Below are 22,793 nucleotides of genomic sequence, written 5' to 3'. Positions count from 1 at the left end.
TTTGTTCATTTATGCAACATGTTATTATGTTGGTGATAAATATTATTCAGAATTTCCAATTGTAATGATTTTTAAACTGTTACAAACTGTTGTACCAAATCAAATGAATATATACTGTGCAGGTGAATAATCCCATATATATCCTATATAATATATTGTTCATTGGGGTAAACATATTCTGTATAATATACCTAATAAGCCTATTGGCAATTAAAGGGATGGGAAACCTAATTTTTTCCTTTATGATTCAGATTGACATTTTGAAACTACTTTCCAATTTACTTCATTTATCTAATTAGATTTGTTCTCTTGGTATCCTTTGCTGAAAATCATACCTAGGTGGACTCAGGACCAGCAATGCACTACTGCTGGAGATATCTGCTAATTGGTTGCTTCACATATATGCCTCTTGTTATTGGCTGACCCAGTGTTTTCAGCTAGCTCCCTGTAAAAAAAATACTGCTAATTCAACAAAGAATACCTAGAGAACAAAGCAAATTTGATAATGAGAGTAAATTGGAAAGTTGTTTAAAATTGTATGCTCTAGCTGAATCATGAAAGAGAAAATTTGGGTTTCATGTCCCTTTTAATATTTACCAAAACACCAATATTTTCTTGGTGGGAGGTGGGTTAGAAAGTAAAATGTCTCAACAAAATAATAACACTGTAGACCAACAAGTATAGTATATGTTTATAATTTAAGCACCAACCTATTTTTAACTCTAAAGCAAGTGTCTAATGACAATAGTATTTCATATTTCTTTTACAAAGATATGACGAGTCCACGGATTTCATCCTTACTTGTGGGATATTAACCTCCAGGAAGTGGCAAAGAGCACCACATCAGAGCTGTATATATAGTCCCTCCCCTTCCCCTCCACCCTCAGTCATTCTCTTTGCCTGTGTTATACTAGGAAGACATGGTAAAGTGAGGTGTTAGTTATAGTTTCTTTAATCAAGAAGTTTTTTATTTTAAATGGTACCGGTGCGTACTATTTTCCTCAGGGGGATATGGAAGAAGATTTCTGCCCTGAGGATTGATGATCTTAGCATTTGTAACTAAGATCCACGCTGGTTCCCACAAGACTTCTGAAGGTAACCATGAGACATCTTCAGTGTGGAGACCGGTTTCATGCTACAAGCAGCATTAAGGTATGCGCAGCCTTTTTTTCTGAGGAGACTTGGTGTATCAGAACTGGCTGGCATTATTTCCCTGTATGGGAATGGGGTAAGAAGTAAAACCTATTTTAGTAAGAGGGGTGTTACTGGAGTCCCTATTTTATATTTATCATTAGTTGATATTTGGGCATTATGTGACATGGGAGACAATATCAAAAACGATGTTTTATGTTTTTTATTTTTGGCACTTAAAACTTATTGGTTTTATGCTTGAGGGTTATATTGTGTGTGTATGTTTACTTTAGTGCAAAACTGCATTTCCATGCGGTGTTGTTTGGGCCTACTCTGACTTTTGACCTTAAGGGGCGGGACCTATTTTGGCGCAATTTCTTCAGGCTTAGCAGCAGCAAACAGTAACTCGGTGGCTTCTGGACTGTGTAGCTGGTCTGAAGGGTTGGAAACTTGATTTGAAGTACCCTGGGGGCAGGTAGGCGCCACAGCAGAGCTGTGGCGAGGTGCAGAGTGTATTTTTATATATCTTTTGACTACATGTTGATATAAGTACTTCTAAAGCCTTATTTCTGCCCTTGCTTCTGGGTGCAGTAATTTTTGGATTAACCAACAATATTAAGTTAAATTTGGGAATAATTTAACGTTTTTTGTGCATTTTGGAAAATTTGTTCACTTTTTCTTTTCTTAAAGGGACAGTCTAGTCCAAAAAAAACTTTCATGAATCAGATAGAGCATGTCATTTTAAACAATTTTCCAATTTACTTTTATCACCAATTTTTCTTTGTTCTCTTGGTATTCTTAGTTGAAAGCTTAACCTAGGAGGTTCATATGCTAATTTCCTAGACCTTGAATGCCGCCTCTTAAGAATGCATTTTAACAGGTTTTTCACCACTAGAGGGTGTTAGTTCATGTTTTTCATATAGATAACACTGTGCTCATGCACGTGAAGTTACCTGTGAGCCATCACTGATTGGCTAAACTGCAAGTCTGTCAAAAGAACTAAAATAAAGGGGCAGATTGCAGAGGCTTAGATACAAGTTAACCACAGAGGTAAAAAATATATAAATATAACTGTATTGGTTATGCAAAACTGGGGAATGGGTAAAAAAGGGATTATCTATCTTTTAAAACAATAACAATTCTGGTGTAGACTGTCCCTTTAAAGGCACAGTACACGTTTTTTCTAATGTTTATTTTATGCTATATATAAGTGTTTAAACTACTTTTGTTGTATTGCTAGACTGTTCAACATGTCTGACATTGAGGTTTCTCATTGTTCTATGTGTTTAGAAGCTATTGTGCAACCCCCTCTAACATTGTGTAACTTTTGTACTAAAAGGGCTTTACAGTGTAAAAAGCATATTTTAAATAAAGTAAGTGTGACTAGGGATGATTCTCAGTCTGAAGAGAATCAGGATATGCCATCCAATTCTCTCAAAGTGTCACAACCTTTTATGCCCACACAAGCGACGCCTAGTACTTCTAGTGCGTCTAATTCCTTTACTCTGCAGGAGATGGCTGCAGTTATGTCAACTACCCTTACAGAGGTATTCTCTAAATTACCAGTGTTGCAGGGTAAACGCAGTAGGTCAAGTATTAATGTAAATACTGAATCCGCTGATGCTTTATTAGCTATTTCCGATGTTTCCACCCCAGCCCAGAAGGCTGGCATCTGTTGTCACTATCATCCTGAAGGCTCAGGGTGTTCCAATCAATATTCTGGAACTGAGAGCAATATTCAATGCGCTTCAGGCGTGGCCTCAGTTGGCTTCAGTCAGACAACATAACGACTGTGGCATATGTAAATCATCAGGGGGAATAAGGAGTTCCTTAGCGATGATAGAAGTATCCAAGATAATCAGTTGGGCAGAGGCCCACTCTTGTGATCTGTCAGCGATCTACATCCCAGGGGTAGAGAACTGGGAAGCAGATTTTCTAAGTAGACAGACTTTTTCATCCGGGGGAGTGGGAACTTCACCCGGAGGTATTTGCCTCATTGATTCTCAGATGGGGCAGACCGGAATTGGATTTGATGGCATCTCGTCAGAATGTCAAGCTTCCAAGATAGGATCCCGGTCAAGGGATCCTCAGGCCGAACTGATAGATGCCTTGGCAGTACCTTGGTTGTTCAGCCTAGCTTATGTGTTTCCGCCGTTTCCTCTCCTCCCACGCGTCATTGCTCGAATCAAACAGGAGAGAGCTTCAGTGATCCTGATAGCGCCTGCGTGGCCACGCAGGACTTGGTATGCGGATCTAGTGGACATGTCCTCTCTGCCACCGTGGAAACTTCCGTTGAGACAGGACCTTCTCATTCAAGGTCCTTTCCAACATCCAAATCTAATTTCTCTGCAACTGACTGCATGGAGATTGAACGCTTGATTTTATCGAAGCGAGGATTCTCTGATTCAGTTATCAGAGAAAGCCTGTCACTAGAAAGATCTATCATAATATATGGCGTAAATATCTTTATTGGTGTGAATCCAAGGGTTACTTATGGAGTAAAGTTAGAATTCCTAGGATTTTGTCTTTTCTCCAAGAAGCACTGGAGAAAGGGTTATCAGCAAGTTCCTTAAAGGGACAAATTTCAGCTTTGTCAATTCTGTTTCACAAACGTTTGGCAAATGTATCAGATGTTCAGTCTTTTTGTCAGGCTCTATCTAGAATAAAGCCTGTATTTAGACCTATTACTCCTCCCTGGAGTTTGAATTTAGTTCTTTGAGTTCTGCAAGGGGTTCCGTTTGAACCTATGCATTCCATAGATATCAAACTATTATCTTGTAAAGTTCTGTTTTTGGTTGCTATTTCTTCTGCTCAAAGAGTTTCTGAGCCTTCAGCATTACAGTGTGATTCGCCTTATCTCATATTTCATTCTGATAAGGTGGTTTTACGTACTAAACCTGGGTTCCTTCCTAAGGTAGTTTCGAATAAGAATATTAATCAGGAAATTGTTGTTCCTTCCTTGAGTCCTAATCCTTCTTCTAAGAAGGAGCATCTGTTACATAACTTGGACGTGGTCCGTGCCTTAAAGTTTTACTTACAGGCAGCTAAGGATTTCCGTCAATCATCTTAATTATTCATTGTTTATTCTGGAAAGCGTAGGGGTCAGAAAGCTACGGCTACCTCTTTCTTTTTGACTGAGAAGTATCATACGCCTGGCATATAAGACTGCTGGACAGCAGCCTCCTGAAAGAATTACGGCTTATTCTACTAGGGCTGTGGCTTCCACGTGGGCTTTTAAAAACGATGCATCTGTGGAACAGATTTGTAAGGCTGCGACTTGGTCCCTTCACACTTTTTCCAAATTTGATACTTTTGCTTCTTCTGAGGCTATCTTTGGGAGAAAGGTTCTTCAAGCAGTGGTGCCTTCCGTTTAGGTTCCTGTCTTGTCCCTCCCTTTCATCCGTGTCCTATTCTTTGGTATTGGTTTCCCACAAGTAAGGATGAAATCCGTGGACTCGTCATATCTTTGTAAAAGAAAACTAAATTTATGCTTACCTGATAAGTTACTTTCTTTTACGATATGACGAGTCCACGGCCCACCCTGTTCTTTTTAAGACAGTTTTTCTTTATATTTTTTGTACATTTCAGTCACCTCTGCTCCTTTTAGCCTTTCCTTTTTCTCTTTCTATACCTTCGGCCGAATGACTGAAGGTGGAGGGGAGGGGCTATATATACAGCTCTGCTGTGGTGCTCTTTGCCACTTCCTGTTAGCAGGAGGTTAATATCCCACAAGTAAGGATGAAATCCATGGACTCGTCATATCGTAAAAGAAAGTAATTTATCAGGTAAGCATAAATTTAGTTTTTTCCATCAACCATATGATATATGTGTCATGTGACCCATTGTTTGAGGTATATGTTGGTTTATTTTTGGTAGAGAGGGTGGTGCAGTCTTTTTGATCAATATTTATGATGTGGGTATACTTGTAACTATGACATTTTCTCTAACAAAAATAATTTTACAGATGAAGCTATAAAACACTTAATATTTTTGCTTCTATAGGTATGTCAGAGATACACCCTGTTAGAAAGAGGTCTGGTCCTGTCATCGCTTTCCTATGTGGCCTTTGAATCCTACAGGTGGATAAGTAAACGTGTAACTGTACATGCCAGTATCAAAGGTAAAACTACCAGTGTTCTCCACAGATAATTTTACCAGCCTGGTGGCATTATGAAGTAGTCGAGTGGGGGCAGTGTAATATTTTGTAATATTATATCATATTCTGCTATCCAAAGCAAAAATAAATTGCATAATTTTAAAAAATGTATTTAATGGTTTTATGTACAATAAAAATTGAACATTTTTAATATTGGCTAAAATGTAAAATCTGCCGGGTGGTTCACCCACTAAAAAGGTCCTAGGGAGAACACTGACTACTATTTCTGGGTCCCATAATATTTGAAAGGAAATAAACTGTCACAATTCAAATTTAATGCGCAATTAAAAAAAACATAATTTATGCTTACCTGATAAATTTATTTCTCTTGTAGTGTGTTCAGTCCACGGGTCATCCATTACTTATGGGATATATTCTCTTTCCCAACAGGAAGTTGCAAGAGGATCACCCAAGCAGAGCTGCTATATAGCTCCTCCCCTCACATGTCATATCCAGTCATTCGACCGAAACAAGACGAGAAAGGAGAAACTATAGGGTGCAGTGGTGACTGGAGTTATAATTTAAAATTTAGAACCTGCCTCAAAAAAAGACAGGGCGGGCCGTGGACTGAACACACTACAAGAGAAATAAATTTATCAGGTAAGCATAAATTATGTTTTCTCTTGTTAAGTGTGTTCAGTCCACGGGTCATCCATTACTTATGGGATACTAATACCAAAGCTAAAGTACACGGATGATGGGAGGGACAAGGCAGGAACATTAAATAGAAGGAACCACTGCCTGTAGAACCTTTCTCCCAAAAACAGCCTCCGAAGAAGCAAAAGTGTCAAATTTGTAAAATTTGGAAAAAGTATGAAGTGAAGACCAAGTTGCAGCCTTGCAAATCTGTTCAACAGAGGCCTCATTCTTAAAGGCCCAGGTGGAAGCCACAGCTCTAGTGGAATGAGCTGTAATTCTTTCAGGAGGCTGCTGTCCAGCAGTCTCATAGGCTAAACGTATTATGCTACGAAGCCAAAAAGAGAGAGAGGTAGCCGAAGCCTTTTGACCTCTCCTCTGTCCAGAGTAAACGACAAACAGAGAAGAAGTTTGCCGAAAATCTTTAGTTGCCTGTAAGTAGAACTTCAGGGCACAGACCACGTCTAGATTATGCAAAAGACGTTCCTTCTTTGAAGAAGGATTAGGACATAATGATGGAACAACAATCTCTTGATTGATATTCCTGTTAGAAACAACCTTAGGTAAAAACCCAGGTTTAGTACGCAGGACTACCTTGTCTGAATGAAAGATCAGATAAGGAGAATCACAATGTAAGGCAGATAACTCAGAGACTCTTCGAGCCGAGGAAATAGCCATCAAAAACAGAACTTTCCAAGATAAAAGCTTAATATCAATGGAATGAAGGGGTTCAAACGGAACACCCTGAAGAACTTTAAGAACCAAGTTTAAGCTCCACGGAGGAGCAACAGCTTTAAACACAGGCTTAATCCTAGCCAAAGCCTGACAAAAAGCCTGGACGTCTGGATTCTCTGCCAGACGCTTGTGTAAAAGAATAGACAGAGCAGAAATCTGTCCCTTTAGCGAACTAGCGGATAAACCCTTTTCTAAACCCTCTTGTAGAAAAGACAATATCCTAGGAATCCTAACCTTACTCCATGAGTAACTCTTGGATTCACACCAATATAAATATTTACGCCATATCTTATGGTAAATTTTTCTGGTCACAGAATAATATATCAATCTCCATGCAGTCAGCCTCAGAGAAATTAGGTTTGGATGGTTGAAAGGACCCTGAATTAGAAGGTCCTGCCTCAGAGGCAGAGACCATGGTGGACAGGACGACATGTCCACTAGGTCTGCATGCCAGGTCCTGCGTGGCCACGCAGGCGCTATCAGAATCACCGATGCTCTCTCCTGTTTGATCTTGGCAATCAGTCGAGGCAGTAACGGAAAAGGTGGAAACACATAAGCCATGTTGAAAACCCAAGGGGCTGCTAGTGCATCTATCAGCACCGCTCCCGGGTCCCTGGACCTGGATCCGTAGCACGGAAGCTTGGCGTTCTGGCGAGATGCCATGAGATCCAGTTCCGGTTTGCCCCAACGAAGAATCAGTTGAGCAAATATCTCCGGATGAAGTTCCCACTCCCCCGGATGAAAAGTCTGGCGACTTAGAAAGTCCGCCTCCCAGTTCTCCACGCCTGGGATGTAGATCGCTGACAGGTGGCAAGAGTGAGACTCTGCCCAGCGAATTATCTTTGAGACTTCTAACATCGCTAGGGAACTCCTGGTTCCTCCTTGATGATTGATGTAAGCTACAGTCGTGATGTTGTCCGACTGAAACCTGATGAACCTCAGTGTTGCTAACTGAGGCCAAGCTAGAAGAGCATTGAATATTGCTCTTAATTCCAGAATGTTTATTGGAAGGAGTTTCTCCTCCTGAGTCCACGATCCCTGAGCCTTTAGGGAGTTCCAGACTGCGCCCCAGCCTAGTAGGCTGGCATCTGTTGTTACAATCGTCCAATCTGGTCTGCGAAAGGTCATTCCTTTGGACAGATGAACCCGAGACAACCACCAGAGAAGAGAATCCCTGGTCTCCTGGTCCAGATACAGTAAAGGGGACAGATCTGAGTAATCCCCATTCCACTGACTTAGCATGCATAATTGCAGCGGTCTGAGATGCAGGCACGCAAATGGCACTATGTCCATTGCCGCGACCATTAAGCCGATTACTTCCATGCACTGAGCTACTGATGGGCTTGGAATGGAATGAAGGACACGGCAAGCATTTAGAATTTTTGATAACCTGGACTCCGTCAGGTAAATCTTCATCTCTACAGAATCTATAAGAGTCCCTAGGAAAGGGACCCTTGTGAGTGGAAACAGAGAACTCTTTTCCATGTTCACTTTCCACCCATGCGACCTCAGAAATGCTAGAACTATCTCTGTATGAGACTTTGCATTTTGAAAACTTGACGCTTGTATCAGAATGTCGTCTAGGTACGGAGCCACCGCTATGCCTCGCGGTCTTAGTACCGCCAGAAGCGAACCCAGAACCTTTGTAAAAATTCTCGGAGCCGTAGCTAACCCGAAGGGAAGAGCTACAAACTGGTAATGCCTGTCTAGAAAGGCAAACCTTAGGTACCGATAATGATCTTTGTGAATCGGTATGTGAAGGTAGGCATCCTTTAAGTCCACTGTGGTCATATACTGACCCTCTTGGATCATGGGTAGGATGGTCCGAATGGTTTCCATCTTGAACGATGGAACCCTTAGGAATTTGTTTAAGATTTTTAAGTCTAAGATTGGTCTGAAGGTTCCCTCTTTTTTGGGAACCACAAACAGATTTGAGTAAAACCCTTGCCCTTGTTCCGTTCGCGGAACTGGGTGGATCACTCCCATCACTAAGAGGTCTTGTACACATTGTAGAAATGCCTCTTTCTTTATTAGGTTTGTTGATAACCTTGACAGATGAAGCCTCCCTTGTGGAGGAGAAGTTTTGAAATCCAGAAGGTATCCCTGAGATATAATCTCCAACGTCCAAGGATCCTGTACATCTCTTGCCCAAGCCTGGGCGAAGAGAGAAAGTCTGCCCCCCACTAGATCCGTCTCCGGAAAGGGGGTCCTGTCTTCATGCTGTCTTAGGGGCGGAAGTAGGCTTTCTGGCCTGCTTGCCCTTGTTCCATGACTGGTTGCCTTTCCAACCTTGTCTGTAACGAGCAGTAGTTCCTTCCTGTTTTGGAGCGGAGGAAGTTGATGCTGCTCCTGCCTTGAAATTACGAAAGGCACGAAAATTAGACTGTTTGGCCTTTGATTTGGCCCTGTCCTGAGGAAGGGTGTGGCCCTTACCTCCAGTAATGTCAGCAATAATTTCCTTCAAGCCGGGCCCGAATAAGGTCTGCCCTTTGAAAGGAATATTCAGTAGTTTAGATTTAGAAGTTACATCTGCTGACCAGGATTTAAGCCATAGCGCTCTGCGTGCCTGTATGGCGAATCCGGAATTCTTAGCCGTAAGTTTGGTTAAATGCACTACGGCATCCGAAACAAACGCATTAGCTAGCTTAAGCGTTCTAAGCTTGCTCAAAGTCTCATCCAATGGTGCTGTGCGAATCGCCTCTTCCAGAGACTCAAACCAGAATGCCGCTGCAGCAGTGACAGGCGTAATGCATGCAAGGGGCTGTAATATAAAACCTTGTTGAACAAACATTTTCTTAAGGTAACCCTCTAACTTTTTATCCATTGGATCTGAGAAAGCACAACTATCCTCCCCTGGGATAGTGGTACGTTTGGCTAAAGTAGAAACTGCTCCCTCCACCTTAGGGACCGTCTGCCATAAGTCTCGTGTGGCGGCGTTTATAGGGAACATTTTTCTAAATATCGGAGGAGGGGAAAAGGGCACACCAGGTCTATCCCACTCCTTGCTAATAATCTCTGTAAGCCTTTTCGGTATAGGAAAAACGTCAGTACACACCGGTACCGCATAGTATTTATCCAGCCTACATAATTTCTCTGGGATTGCCACCGTGTCACAATCATTCAGAGCCGCTAACACCTCCCCTAGCAACACGCGGAGGTTCTCAAGCTTAAATTTAAAATTTCAAATTTCTGAATCCGGTCTCCCCGAATCAGAACCGTCACCCACAGAATGAAGCTCTCCGTCCTCATGTTCTGCAAATTGTGACGCAGTATCAGACATGGCTCTCGTGTCATCGGCGCGCTCTGTCCTTAACCCAGAGCTATCGCGCTTGCCTCTTAACTCGGGCAGATTGGATAATACTTCTTTCATAACATTAGCCATATCATGTAAAGTGATTTGTAAGGGCCTTGATGTACTTGGCGCCACAATCTCACGCACCTCCTGAGCGGGAGGCGAAGGTACTGACACGTGAGGAGAGTTAGACGGCATAACTTCCCCCTCGTTGTCTGGTTATAATTTCTTATTTAAAGTAATATCAATACAATTGGTACACATATTTCTATTGGGCTCCACATCGGCTTTTAAACATAATGAACAAGCAGATTCCTCTGTATCAGACATGTTTAAACAGACTAGCAATGAAGCTAGCAAGCTTGGAAAATACTTTCAATAAGTTTGCAAGCAATATAAAAAACGCTGCAGCGCTTTTCAAAAACACAGGTCTGCTGTTGTAAGATTCAAGCCTGCTTAGTATGGATGAATGTGATATAGGTTTGTAGCACAGTATCAAATGAGAGTACTAAGACTTGGTAAACCCATATAGATATATGTGCAGTTAATCTAAGATTAATGATTCCCTGCATAAAATACACACTATAGTATAATCTGCAATATTAGGAATAATATCAAAGTAATTCTTGGAATAAACAGGCTTGTAAAATATAAGAGGTTATGGAATAGGTGAAACTTTCCAAATGAATAAGTAAGGAGTATTTAATAATTGAATGCGCAATATGAAGAAATTGATTACACAGCAAGTAAGTCTTATCCAAGGTAATTTAGATAGAATCACATAATGGAGAAATTCTGCAAATAAAGTTATAATGCAAACGAGGTATTGTACCTTGCAAACTGTGAGTGCGGTAGGTAGAGGCAAACACTTCCGGGTTCTGTATGCTGCGAGTGCAGCAGGAGTTGAGACACGCTGAAGCCGGCTAACTGACAGCGTGTGACGTCACGATTCTCCGGTGCAGCCGAAAACAAGATAAAGTTAATGAAACGGAACAGATAAGTTATAACTGTTTAGAACTTCAATAACCGGTTATTCTTAATGGGAGCCACAAGCTTGTTTAAAATAACATATGAGAGCATAAGATGGTACAGGTAGCGTAAGTCCACAATTAACAGACAGTCTTGAATAAATGTAAGTACTTGCCCAAACTTAGATTTCCAATATTGAAGAAGTTGTAACAGGCTGGAATACACTGGGAGATTCGTAGTAAAATGTTCTTGAATGAAATAACTCCAGTTGTAGATGAGATAAGATTCAATTTAGAAACTTACAGAGAACTGAGAGGCTCAGTGTTACTCTGAGAAGAATAACAAAATACTAAGCAAGGTGTGCTTAGTGATCAGGTGTTTTATGGGAGTGAGTAGGTTATGATTGGTTGATCTCTAATTAAGGAAACAGTGCACCCTAAACCCTGACATGACTCCCCCCTCAAACAAGCTGATCCTCAGCTTGAAGTCTGGGGCGATCTGGATATCTCCTGTGAAATTGGGTAACAAGTCGAGGTGCATTAAGATTAGATGCGGGTTCCCAGGTGTCATCATCCTCTGAATATCCCTTCCACCTAATTAAATATTCCAGAATTCCCTTGGAAAACCTTGAATCGAGTACTTCTTTCACCTCATAGACTTCTGAGTCTTGGATGGAACTGGTCGGCAGTAATTGGGGTGTATTGTTTCTTGTAGGAACGTATGGTTTGAGGAGGGAAACATGGAAAGTTGGATGTATTCTCATAGATGATGGTAAATCTAAAGTAACTGCGTTCTGATTTATTACCCTAGTAATGGGGAAAGGTCCGCAGAATTTTTGCGTCATTTTTCTACTCGGGAGATGTAGCTTTAGGTTTTTCGTTGACAACCATACCTGGTCTCCAATTTGGTATGAAGGTGGTTGTCTGTGCCGCAAATCATAATAGTGCTTTTGGGAGTTCTGAGCTTTTGAAATGTTTTCTTTGATAACCCGAAAATTGTCTAGGAGTGCATTATTCCATTCATCAACCAGAGGAGAATTGGAAGGAGTAGTACTAACTGAAGTGATGGTTGGATGGTACCCATAATTTGCAAAGAACGGAGATAATTTTGTGGATGAGTTGGTTAGGTTATTGTAGGAAAATTCAGCGAAGGGTAGGTATGTTATCCAGTTGTCTTGCTGATAGGAACAGAAACATCGTAAGTACTCATCTAACCATTGGTTGATTCTTTCAACCTGTCCGTTTGCTTGTGGATGGAATGCAGTTGTGTATTGATGAGTTATGTTAAGAGATTGACAGAGACTTTTCCAAAATTTAGATGTGAACTGAGATCCCCTGTCAGATATCAGAACTGTTGGTACTCCATGAAGCCGAATCACATGTTGTATGAATAGTTTAGCTGTTTCCGCTGAAGTGGGAAGCTTATGAAATGGGATAAAATGCGACATTTTGGTGAAACTGTCAACAACTACCATGATAGTGGTATAATTTTTTGATGGTAGATCCACAATAAAGTCAACTCCTACTTGTTTCCAGGGTCTGTCAGAAGTTGGAATGGATATTAAAAGCCTGTACGGTAATTTCCGCTCTGTTTTGCATACTTGACAAGTAACACAACTCTTTATGTAACTTGAGACAGTTTCCCTCAATTGAGGCCACCAATATGTCCTTGTTATAAGTTCGATGGTGCGCGATTCCCCTGGATGACCAGCTAAGGGTGAATCATGGTGGTGTTGTAGGATTTGTTGTCTCAAATCTTTAGGAATGTAGATCATATTCTTGTAGTAGTATAATCCGTCTTTCAGTTCCAAAGGAACCTTAGTGTCAGTGGGTGAATTTTTCGAAGAGTTCTTTATATCAGTAAGAAAGTCTGAAGTTAATCCGATGAAGCGTTCAGAAGGAATTATAGATCTAGGATTTTTATTAGGAATAGGTTCGGATAATTGTCGAGAGAGTGCATCCGCTTTTCCATTTTTGTTTGCAGGGCGGTATAGGATTTGGAAGTCGAATCTTGCAAAGTAAAGACTCCACCGTACCTGTCTAGCTGATAGAGTTTTGTTATTTTGCAGGTATTGGAGATTTTTGTGGTCCGTGTAAATTATGAAGGGCATTTTTGCACCTTCTAGTAAGTGTCTCCAGAATTCTAACGATTTGCGGATGGCGAGTAATTCTTTGTCTCCTATTGCGTAATTCCTCTCTGCTGATGTCATACTTTTTGAGAAATAGGAGATTGGATGTAAAGGATCTTTGGATGTTTTCTGTTGTGAAAGTACTGCGCCAATCGCAAAGTCTGAGGAATCAACTTCCAGTACATATTGTAAATCAACATTCGGAAATTTAAGTATGGGTGCTTCTGTGAAAGTTTGTTTCAGGAAGTCAAATACTTTGGAATGAGTTTGATTCCAATGGAATTGTTGAGTTGAACCAGTAAGTTGTGTGAGTGGTCTCACTATTGAAGAAAAATTCTTTATAAATTTTCTGTAATAATTGGCAAACCCTAAAAACCTTTGGAGAGACTTTTTGTCTTTAGGAGTTGGCCAATTTTTCACTGAATCAACCTTCTCGGTTTGCATTTGGATACCGTCAGGAGATATAGTGTAGCCTAAGAATGAGATGGTGGTATTGTGGAATGAACACTTTTCTAATTTGGCATATAGTTTATGCGTTTGTAAACGAGCTAATACCCAACGGACATGTTTTATATGTTCTGACAAGTTGTTGGAGTAGATTAAGATGTCGTCTAAGTATACTACTAGACATATGTCTAATAAATCCCAGAAAATATCATTAATGAAGTGTTGGAACGTTGCGGGGGCATTACAAAGACCGAATGGCATCACTAGGTACTCATAGAGTCCATACCGAGTTCTGAATGCTGTGAGCCATTCGTCTCCTTCCCTTATACGTATGAGATTGTATGCCCCGCGCAAGTCCAACTTAGTAAAGATGGTAGCATTACTTAATCTTTCAATTAATTCCGGGATGAGAGGTAACGGATAACGGTTTTTTACCGTACGTTTATTAAGCTCTCGATAATCTATTATCGGCCTAAGGGATGTGTCTTTGTTGGTTACAAAGAACATTCCGGCTGCTGTGGGTGAAGAAGAGGGTCTGATAAAACCCTTCCGTAGATTATCTTGTAAGTATTGTTTTAGATGTATCAACTCTGGGTGACTCAATGGATACAAATGACCAACCGGTAATGTTGCACCTGGAATTAATTCAATTGGGCAATCATATACTCAATGGGGTGGAAGAGTTTCTGCCTCAACTTTGCTAAAGACCTCTATGAAGTCCTGGTATGGTTCCGGTATTTGTATCTGTTCTAATTCTGTGTGAAGTATTTTATGATGTGGAAAGCAAGTGTTTTCACAAAATTTTGATTGGAAGGCAACAGTTAAAGTAGTCCAATCAATATGGGGATTGTGTGTCTGTAGCCAGTATAAACCTAAAACTATAGGAAAATGGGGTGATGGAATTACATCGAATGTTATATATTCGGTGTGTCCATCTTCAGTAATGACTAATATAGGTATTGTGTTGTGTGTTATAGGACTATTTGCAATCACAGAGCCATCAATAACTTTGATTGAGACTGGTGTTTTCTTCAACACAATAGGTATTTTATTTTTCAATACAGTAGATTTATCTATAAAGTTGCCAAAGGCTCCAGAGTCAACGATGGCAGATGTAGACAATCACTTAAGGTCCCACTGCAAAAGGAGAGATAGTTTGCAGTAAGAAATTTGTTTATCTAAACTTTGAGTATTGTTAATATGAACAAACTTACTCTTTTTATTTTTTCGTAGTGTTGGGCAGTCCGTAACTGTATGACTGGGATTCGCACAATACATACAGAGGTGATTGGTTCTTCTCCTTATCCTTTCTTCAGGAGTTAATGGTCCACGTATAACTCCTATTTCCATGGGGGTTACATGCTCCGTAGGAGGGGATTTTGTATGTGCATAGGTGGAGGTGGTGGCTTTAAATGTTGGATCAAAATGACCACGTTCCGCTTTGCGTTCCCTGAGCCTACGGTCGATTTGGGTTGCGACTTTCATTAAGGCATCCAAGGTACTTGGAAGCTCTATACGAGCTAGCTCATCCTTGACGGGATCAGACAATCCCAATCTAAATTGGTTTCTGAGAGAAACCAAGCTCCATGCTGAATCTGATGCGTATAGCTTAAATTCAGTGGTATATTCTTCCACTGTCTTTTTTCCTTGTTTTAAGCTCCTCATCTTCTGTTCAGCCGTTAGTTGAATATCAGTATCTCTATATAGCTCATCCATAGCTTGAAAAAAATTTGTTAGTGAGTCTAGAAGAGGGTCATTTGTTTCACACAAATGATCTGCCCAAATTCTGGGTTCGGATCTTAGAAATGATATTGTGGACAAAACCCTTACCCTGTCAGTGGGGTAAGTTTTTGGTTTTAAATTAAAGAGCAAGTAGCAAGCATTTTTGAACTGCCTGTAGGTTTTCCTATCACCATTATATAATTCTGGCAAGCTTATCTGTGGTTCAGAACTGGGGGTTTGTTGTTCTTTTACCTCCTTTATAAGTTCTCTGAGAACCTGATTTTCAAGCTGTAAGTCCAGGATAGCCTGTCCCATTTTGTCTACCTTTTGACTCAGGTTATAGACTACTTGGGGAATATCAGCAGGTTCCATTTTCTTTTATGGCTTAGTATTATGTAAGATTCAAGCCTGCTTAGTATGGATGAATGTGATATAGGTTTGTAGCACAGTATCAAATGAGAGTACTAAGACTTGGTAAACCCATATAGATATATGTGCAGTTAATCTAAGATTAATGATTCCCTGCATAAAATACACACTATAGTATAATCTGCAATATTAGGAATAATATCAAAGTAATTCTTGGAATAAACAGGCTTGTAAAATATAAGAGGTTATGGAATAGGTGAAACTTTCCAAATGAATAAGTAAGGAGTATTTAATAATTGAATGCGTAATATGAAGAAATTGATTACACAGCAAGTAAGTCTTATCCAAGGTAATTTAGATAGAATCACATAATGGAGAAATTCTGCAAATAAAGTTATAATGCAAACGAGGTATTGTACCTTGCAAACTGTGAGTGCGGTAGGTAGAGGCAAACACTTCCGGGTTCTGTACGCTGCGAGTGCAGCAGGAGTTGAGACACGCTGAAGCCGGCTAACTGACAGCGTGTGACGTCACGATTCTCCGGTGCAGCCGAAAACAAGATAAAGTTAATGAAACGGAACAGATAAGTTATAACTGTTTAGAACTTCAATAACCGGTTATTCTTAATGGGAGCCACAAGCTTGTTTAAAATAACATATGAGAGCATAAGATGGTACAGGTAGCGTAAGTCCACAATTAACAGACAGTCTTGAATAAATGTAAGTACTTGCCCAAACTTAGATTTCCAATATTGAAGAAGTTGTAACAGGCTGGAATACACTGGGAGATTCGTAGTAAAATGTTCTTGAATGAAATAACTCCAGTTGTAGATGAGATAAGATTCAATTTAGAAACTTACAGAGAACTGAGAGGCTCAGTGTTACTCTGAGGAGAATAACAAAATACTAAGCAAGGTGTGCTTAGTGATCAGGTGTTTTATGGGAGTGAGTAGGTTATGATTGGTTGATCTCTAATTAAGGAAACAGTGCACCCTAAACCCTGACAGCTGTGACTGATTACCTCCCTCAAAAACGAATTTTGAAGACCCCTGAGCTCTCTAGAGACGTCCTGGATCAAGGAGGAAGAAGCAGGAAGACTGTGCTAAAATTTTAACTGCGCAACAAGGCGCTAAAACAAGTCCCCTCCCACTCATATTACAACAGTGGGAGACCTGATATAACGGTTTCTATGCAGAAAAATACGTTAGCCATGTGGAAAAAAATCATGCCCAAAAAGATTTATCACCAAAGTACCTCACAAAACGAATAACATGCCAGTAAACGTTTTTAAAAACAAACTTTTTCAATGTCATGCAAAGTTATCACTAAGCCTGCTACCAGTCACTTCTACTGCAGATAAGGCTTAAGCATTATTTCAGTATTAACAGCATTTTCTCAGTCAAATTCTAGTCCCTAGAAAATAACTCAACTGCGCATACATTTATCAGCCTGATACCAGTCGCTACTACTGCATTTAAGGCTGTACTTACATCATATGGGTAACAGCAGTGTTTTCTTAGTCAATTCCATTCCCAGAAAATATTGTACTGCACATACCTCATTTGCGGGGGACCCCGCATGCTATTCCCATTTTCTGAAGTTACCCCACTCCTCAGAATGTCGAGAACAGCCAGTGGATCTTAGTTACGTCTGCTAAGATCATAGAAAACGCATGCAGATTCTTCTTCCAAATACTGCCTGAGATAGAAAAACAGCACACTCCGGTGCCATTTAAAATAACAAACTCTTGATTGAAGAATAATTAAGTAAAAAACTCCAACTCCTCTCGCGACCTCCTTCTTTGTTGAGGGTTGCAAGAGAATGACTGGATATGACATGTGAGGGGAGGAGCTATATAGCAGCTCTGCTTGGGTGATCCTCTTGCAACTTCCTGTTGGGAAGGAGAATATATCCCATAAGTAATGGATGACCCGTGGACTGAACACACTTAACAAGAGAAATAATAAACTTTCTAATGTGCATTTATTATAACAAGTTAATTTTTCTTAGTATCCTTTTGTTTCAATTTAGATCCTTTTCATTAGAGGATATCTAGATAGACTTATGAGTATGCACGTGTATTAGACATAAAGAGCTTGATTTATCAAAGTGCTGTTGATGGCGCCTTGTCATTCTCCTTTCCGTTCGCCTGAGCTTGCCTATGTCATAGCGCACCTGGTCCAATTTATAAAACAAAAATTAGTATTTGCACCTAATTTATGATATAAAATGCGCCCTTTTTTCATTTCATAACTTGACTGGAGACTGCCTGATATGAGCTGGTTGCAAGGAAGTGAGCCGGAAGCAAGAGACTTTGATTAAATCACTTGATTATTGCAGAGTTAAATCGCAGGGGTGAGGGTAAATAAAAGGATTTATTCCCTTGTTGCTAAATAATAGGGCTAATAAAGTTGTTCATGTCAGAGAAAACCATCTGCTACACATAGATCATATATATGAAATGAATCATAGGTCATATAAGTCAGGGCTCGGCAAACCCAGGAGCCTGGGATCCACTGGCTCCTAGAATTTTATCAATTCTTATGTGGCCTAATCCTCTTCCATCCCGGGCCTTTCCATTCAAAGATAAATAGAAATACCAAAATCAGAAGTATTCCATCATGTGCACACAAGACAAGCTTATAGAAAAATGATTTCAACTGCTGTTCTCCACAATATTTATGGAGAACTTTCTTGCACATATATGAAGAATGTGAAGAACGTATTGGGCACAAAAAAATAATAAATACGAATATACCAGTCGAACTATTGAAAATGTGCCGAAAGAGATCTAATTTAAGCCCTTTTTTGGGCGCACCAATGTACTTAATCGAATGCCATGCACCAGGTAGAAATTAACTGTTGAGCAACAACATTTTTAGCCTCATTTAAGGTTGATAAATATGAGGATGAGACTGTGTGCATTTTTAGGTGCAAAAATAGGATAACTTGCTTGATAAATGTTGCTTTATATGTATAATGTTTTTACGAACATGCAAACACGAATATGATAGTGCTTAAAGGGACAATAAAGTCAAAATAAAAATTGCATGATTTAGATAGAACATTCACTTTTAAACACCTTTTCAACATACACCTGTTATCTAATTAGTTTCTCTTTGTATCCTTTGTTGAGAAGTATACCTAGGTAGACTCAGGAGCAACAGTTCACTACTAGGAGCTAGCTTGTGATTGGTTGCTGCATATATATATGCCTCTTGTCATTGGTTCACTGAATATGTTCAGCTAGTTTCCAGGTGTGCATTGCTGCCCTTTGAACAAAAGGATACCAAGTGAGTAAAGCAAAATTGACAATAGAATACATGCTCCTAAGCCTTAGTCATCTTAGTATTCTCTCAAGTTAAGTTAAGTTAAGTTTCAACAAAGGATACCAATAAACAAAAGTCAATTTGATAGTAGAAGTAAAGTGGATATTTTTTTGATTGTACACCCTTTTTGAATCATGTACAAATCATTGTTTTGTACTCTCTTCGGAATGAGGTGAAACAGACACTGTGAACCTTTAAATATCTTGTTTAGAAGTGCATATAGATACCATCCCACCAGTGTATGAAATGTCACAGCAAGAAAATTGCAGTGTTTAGAATGTTGCCTTCATTTCGCCTTCATTAAAGGGACACTGAACCCAATTTTTTATTCTTTCGTGATTCAAATAGAGCATGCAATTTTAAGCAACTTTCTAATTTACCTTTGTTATCAATTTTTCTTTGTTTTCTTACTATCATTATTTGAAAAAGAAGGCATCTAAGCTAAGGAGCCAGCCAATTTTCGGTTCAGAACCCCGGACAGCACTTGTTTATTGGTGGGTGAATTTATCCACCAATCAGCAAGAACACACCTTGTGCAATATAAAATTACACAGATCAACAGAAATACACACCAAGTTATTTGCTTTAATATGGGCTTTACCCTTTTGCACAACCAGTTGATATCTAAAGACATTCTAGTAGTGCACTTTCATAAGCATTAAAGACTGTTTCAAATGTTATGTGCCTTTGAGAAGAATTTGCCAAGTAATTATGTATTATGTATTTTTTACTATTTATCCATTTATCTATTTTTTTTTTTTTTTTGTATAAGTTGATGACATTGTAGAACAAGCTGATTACCTGCATGGGAGTGGAGAGACAGAGAAGTTGTATGAATTCTTAAGCCAATACAAAAACAGGTAAAGAAGGATATTTGTATCAACTTTCACTATATACTATTAATCCTGTTTTTTTTAAAGGGACAGTCTACACCCGTTTAAACTATGAGCCATAACTAAGATCACCTTAAAAACATACGGCTGCACCCCCTTGCATACATTGCAGATCGACCAGTACACCAGTAAGGTTACGATGAGTAACTTTATTTAGTTTCTAGATATGGCTGCCAAACTCCTCCCCCTCCTCCTTCGTTCCCTTCTTTATGCCTTTCAAGACTCGTGCATGTAAAAAATAGTGACGTCACTGTTTTGCAGTAGCACATGTGCAGTGTGTTTCGAGCGCTTAGAAGCAGAACTCGGCAGTGCGATTAATTTATTTTTAACTGCACATATTCCAGTATTTCGGCCGTGTCTTTCTATTCATTATAGATTTTGCCTGCCCTTACTAATCTCTGATACAACAATTGCACACAAGTGCTGGATATTTGGTTCCCATTTTAATTGTGCGTGCTCGATTTGGCATGAACACATCTTCACAATCCAACTAAGGAGTCGCTTCAGATTGGACGATTTAATCTAAGAAAATTTAAAGACGTAATAGTGGGGGGAGTTTGGCAGCCATATCTATATGAACAAAACCAATGTTCTTTTCATTATTACTTGTATACCGGTTGAGCTACAGGACCTGCAATGTAAGGTGGAATTACTTAAAGGGACATGATACCCAAATGTAGAAGTACTTAAAAGTGATGCAGCATAGCTGTAAAAAGCCGACTAGAAAATATCACCTGAACATCTCTATGTAAAAAAGGAAGATATTTTACCTCAAATTTCCTTAGTATTCACACCCTACTGTAAAGAGACTTTAAGCAGCTAATCAGAATACTTGTCCCAGGACTTGCAAGGGAATGTGCATCTGTCATGTGCAGGAACATTCATGTTATTCTCCTATTCAGTTTAACTAAGTTCTATAAAACTTCATGAGATCACAGCAAAGGCAAAGCATTACCTCTGCACTGCTGATGCTGATTGGCTATTTTATTTTCAACTTGCAGCTGAAGTATAACTGTTACCAGAGCACTTTTGAGCTGAAGAAATTTTGAAGTAAAATATCTTCCTTTTTTTACATAGAGATGCTCAGGTGATATTTTCTTGTCAGCTTTTTACAGTTATGCTGCATCGCTTTCAAATGATTTAGCATATGAGTATAATGTCCCTTTAAGGTTATTAGTAGGTACTATTTTTGAAGTGCCTGTTGAACTTGGTCTGTTGCTCTACAAGGCAGAACATGATTAAACAACTAGTAACTTGCACTGCACTGGAACATTTATTGCAAAATGATGGTATCTCTATAATAATACATTTCATATGTTTGTATATATCCCTACACTGAAAAAGTGCTCTTATTGATGGCTGTGAAGTGTAAACCAGTGAAGACTTGTTTGTGGAGTTAGGTAAACTGTAAACGAGTGAATACTAGAATATTACATTTCTGGTTGTGTTTTTATAAACCAGTGAAGCTAGCAGAGTCTAACATGTACCTTACTGCTCCCCCCCATAGTGAAGATGATGAACTTCTGTGGCGATTTGCGAGAGCAGCACGGGATATGTCTCAGCTCAGCAAAATTACTCCAGATGAGAAAAAAAGGCTCATTTATGAATCCTTTGAGTACGTTAAAAAGGCGTTGGAAAAAAATGAGTCTAACTCAGCAGCTCATAAGGTACAGTTGTTAAAACTTTATTATTAAAGTGTTAAAATGATGAGCAATATGTGGGATAATGTAACTTCAAACATGCATCACACATATCTTTACTTATGCTGTTGCATATTATTCTCCTTACACAAGTGCTTCCCTCCTGGTTATTGCAAAATACTATTGTTGCCTAAGATGACGTAGTTTCCCATAATTAAAGAACAGTTACAGAAAGATTTTCAACATTGGGGAAAAAATATAAAAACAGGGTTTGCAGCAAAATTCAAAGCATAATTAAGTACCTAGGATGATAAACTAGAATGTATGGATTATGCTATAGTTTAAAATGGAGAAAAAAAAAAGTGTATGTGTATATATATATATATATATATATATGTATATACAGTATATATATATATATATATATATATATATATATTGTGTGTATATATATATATATATATATATAATGTGTGTGTATATATATATATATATATATATATATATAATGTGTGTATGTATGTATGTATGTGTATATATATATATATATATATATATATATATAACACACCAAAATGGGACAAGCCCAGGTACCACGTCAGCTCTCAATCAAACAAACTGGGAACAAGTCAGGGTTCACAGACTTATGTAATCACCCTAGACAAATACGAAACACGCAGGGTCATGGGATGTGCACCCAGTCCAGTCTGAGAGTGCAGTCCCCTTGTGTGTTTTGTATTTGTCTAGGGTGATTACATAAGTCTGTGAACCCTAACTTTTTCCCAGTTTGTTTGATTGAGAGCTGGCATTTGTATGGCTGTATTAGGGACCCAGGTTTTGGAAGAGACCTTGACGTGGTACCTGGTCTTGTCCCATTTGGCCAGATGCGGTAACTAACTAAATATATATTATACACACATATATAACATAATTTATGTAAGAACTTACCTAACAAATTAATTTCTTTCATAATGGCAAGAGTCCATGAGCTAGTGACGGTGTAAGGTGTAAAAAGGAGTAAAAAAACATACAAAAAAGAGGAACTGAAAAATAATATTGTGCTTTTATACACAAAAAATATAACCACCAAAAACAGGGTGGGCCTCATGGACTCTTGCCATTATGAAATAAATTAATTTATCAGGTAAGTTCTTACATAAATTATGTTTTTTTTCATGTAAATGGCAAGAGTCCATGAGTTAGTGACGTATTGGATAAAATATCCAAGATGTGGAAGTCCACAGAAGAGTCACTAGAGAGGGAGGGATAAAATAAAAATGGCTATTTCTCCAACATAGGTGTGTCCGGTCCACGGCGTCATCCTTACTTGTGGGATATTCTCCTCCC

At 39.2% G+C, this 22,793-nt stretch overlaps 1 protein-coding gene across 2 annotated transcripts in view; it reads left to right on the top strand.

Annotated features, from left to right (window-relative positions):
- The window catches only part of RMDN1 (regulator of microtubule dynamics 1), a 151,606-nt gene that overhangs the window by 30,639 nt on the left and 98,174 nt on the right, over nucleotides 1-22,793 (top strand). For both annotated transcript variants that reach the window (XM_053715175.1, XM_053715176.1), the window contains exons 2-4: nucleotides 5,134-5,251; nucleotides 19,686-19,773; nucleotides 21,314-21,473. In XM_053715175.1, the coding sequence (XP_053571150.1) occupies nucleotides 5,134-5,251; nucleotides 19,686-19,773; nucleotides 21,314-21,473 (366 nt within the window). The remainder of the gene's footprint in view (nucleotides 1-5,133; nucleotides 5,252-19,685; nucleotides 19,774-21,313; nucleotides 21,474-22,793) is intronic.

Source organism: Bombina bombina, chromosome 5 (genome assembly GCF_027579735.1).
Source record: "Bombina bombina isolate aBomBom1 chromosome 5, aBomBom1.pri, whole genome shotgun sequence".
NCBI lineage: Eukaryota > Metazoa > Chordata > Amphibia > Anura > Bombinatoridae > Bombina > Bombina bombina.
This window is presented reverse-complemented; position numbering and strand designations above follow the sequence as displayed.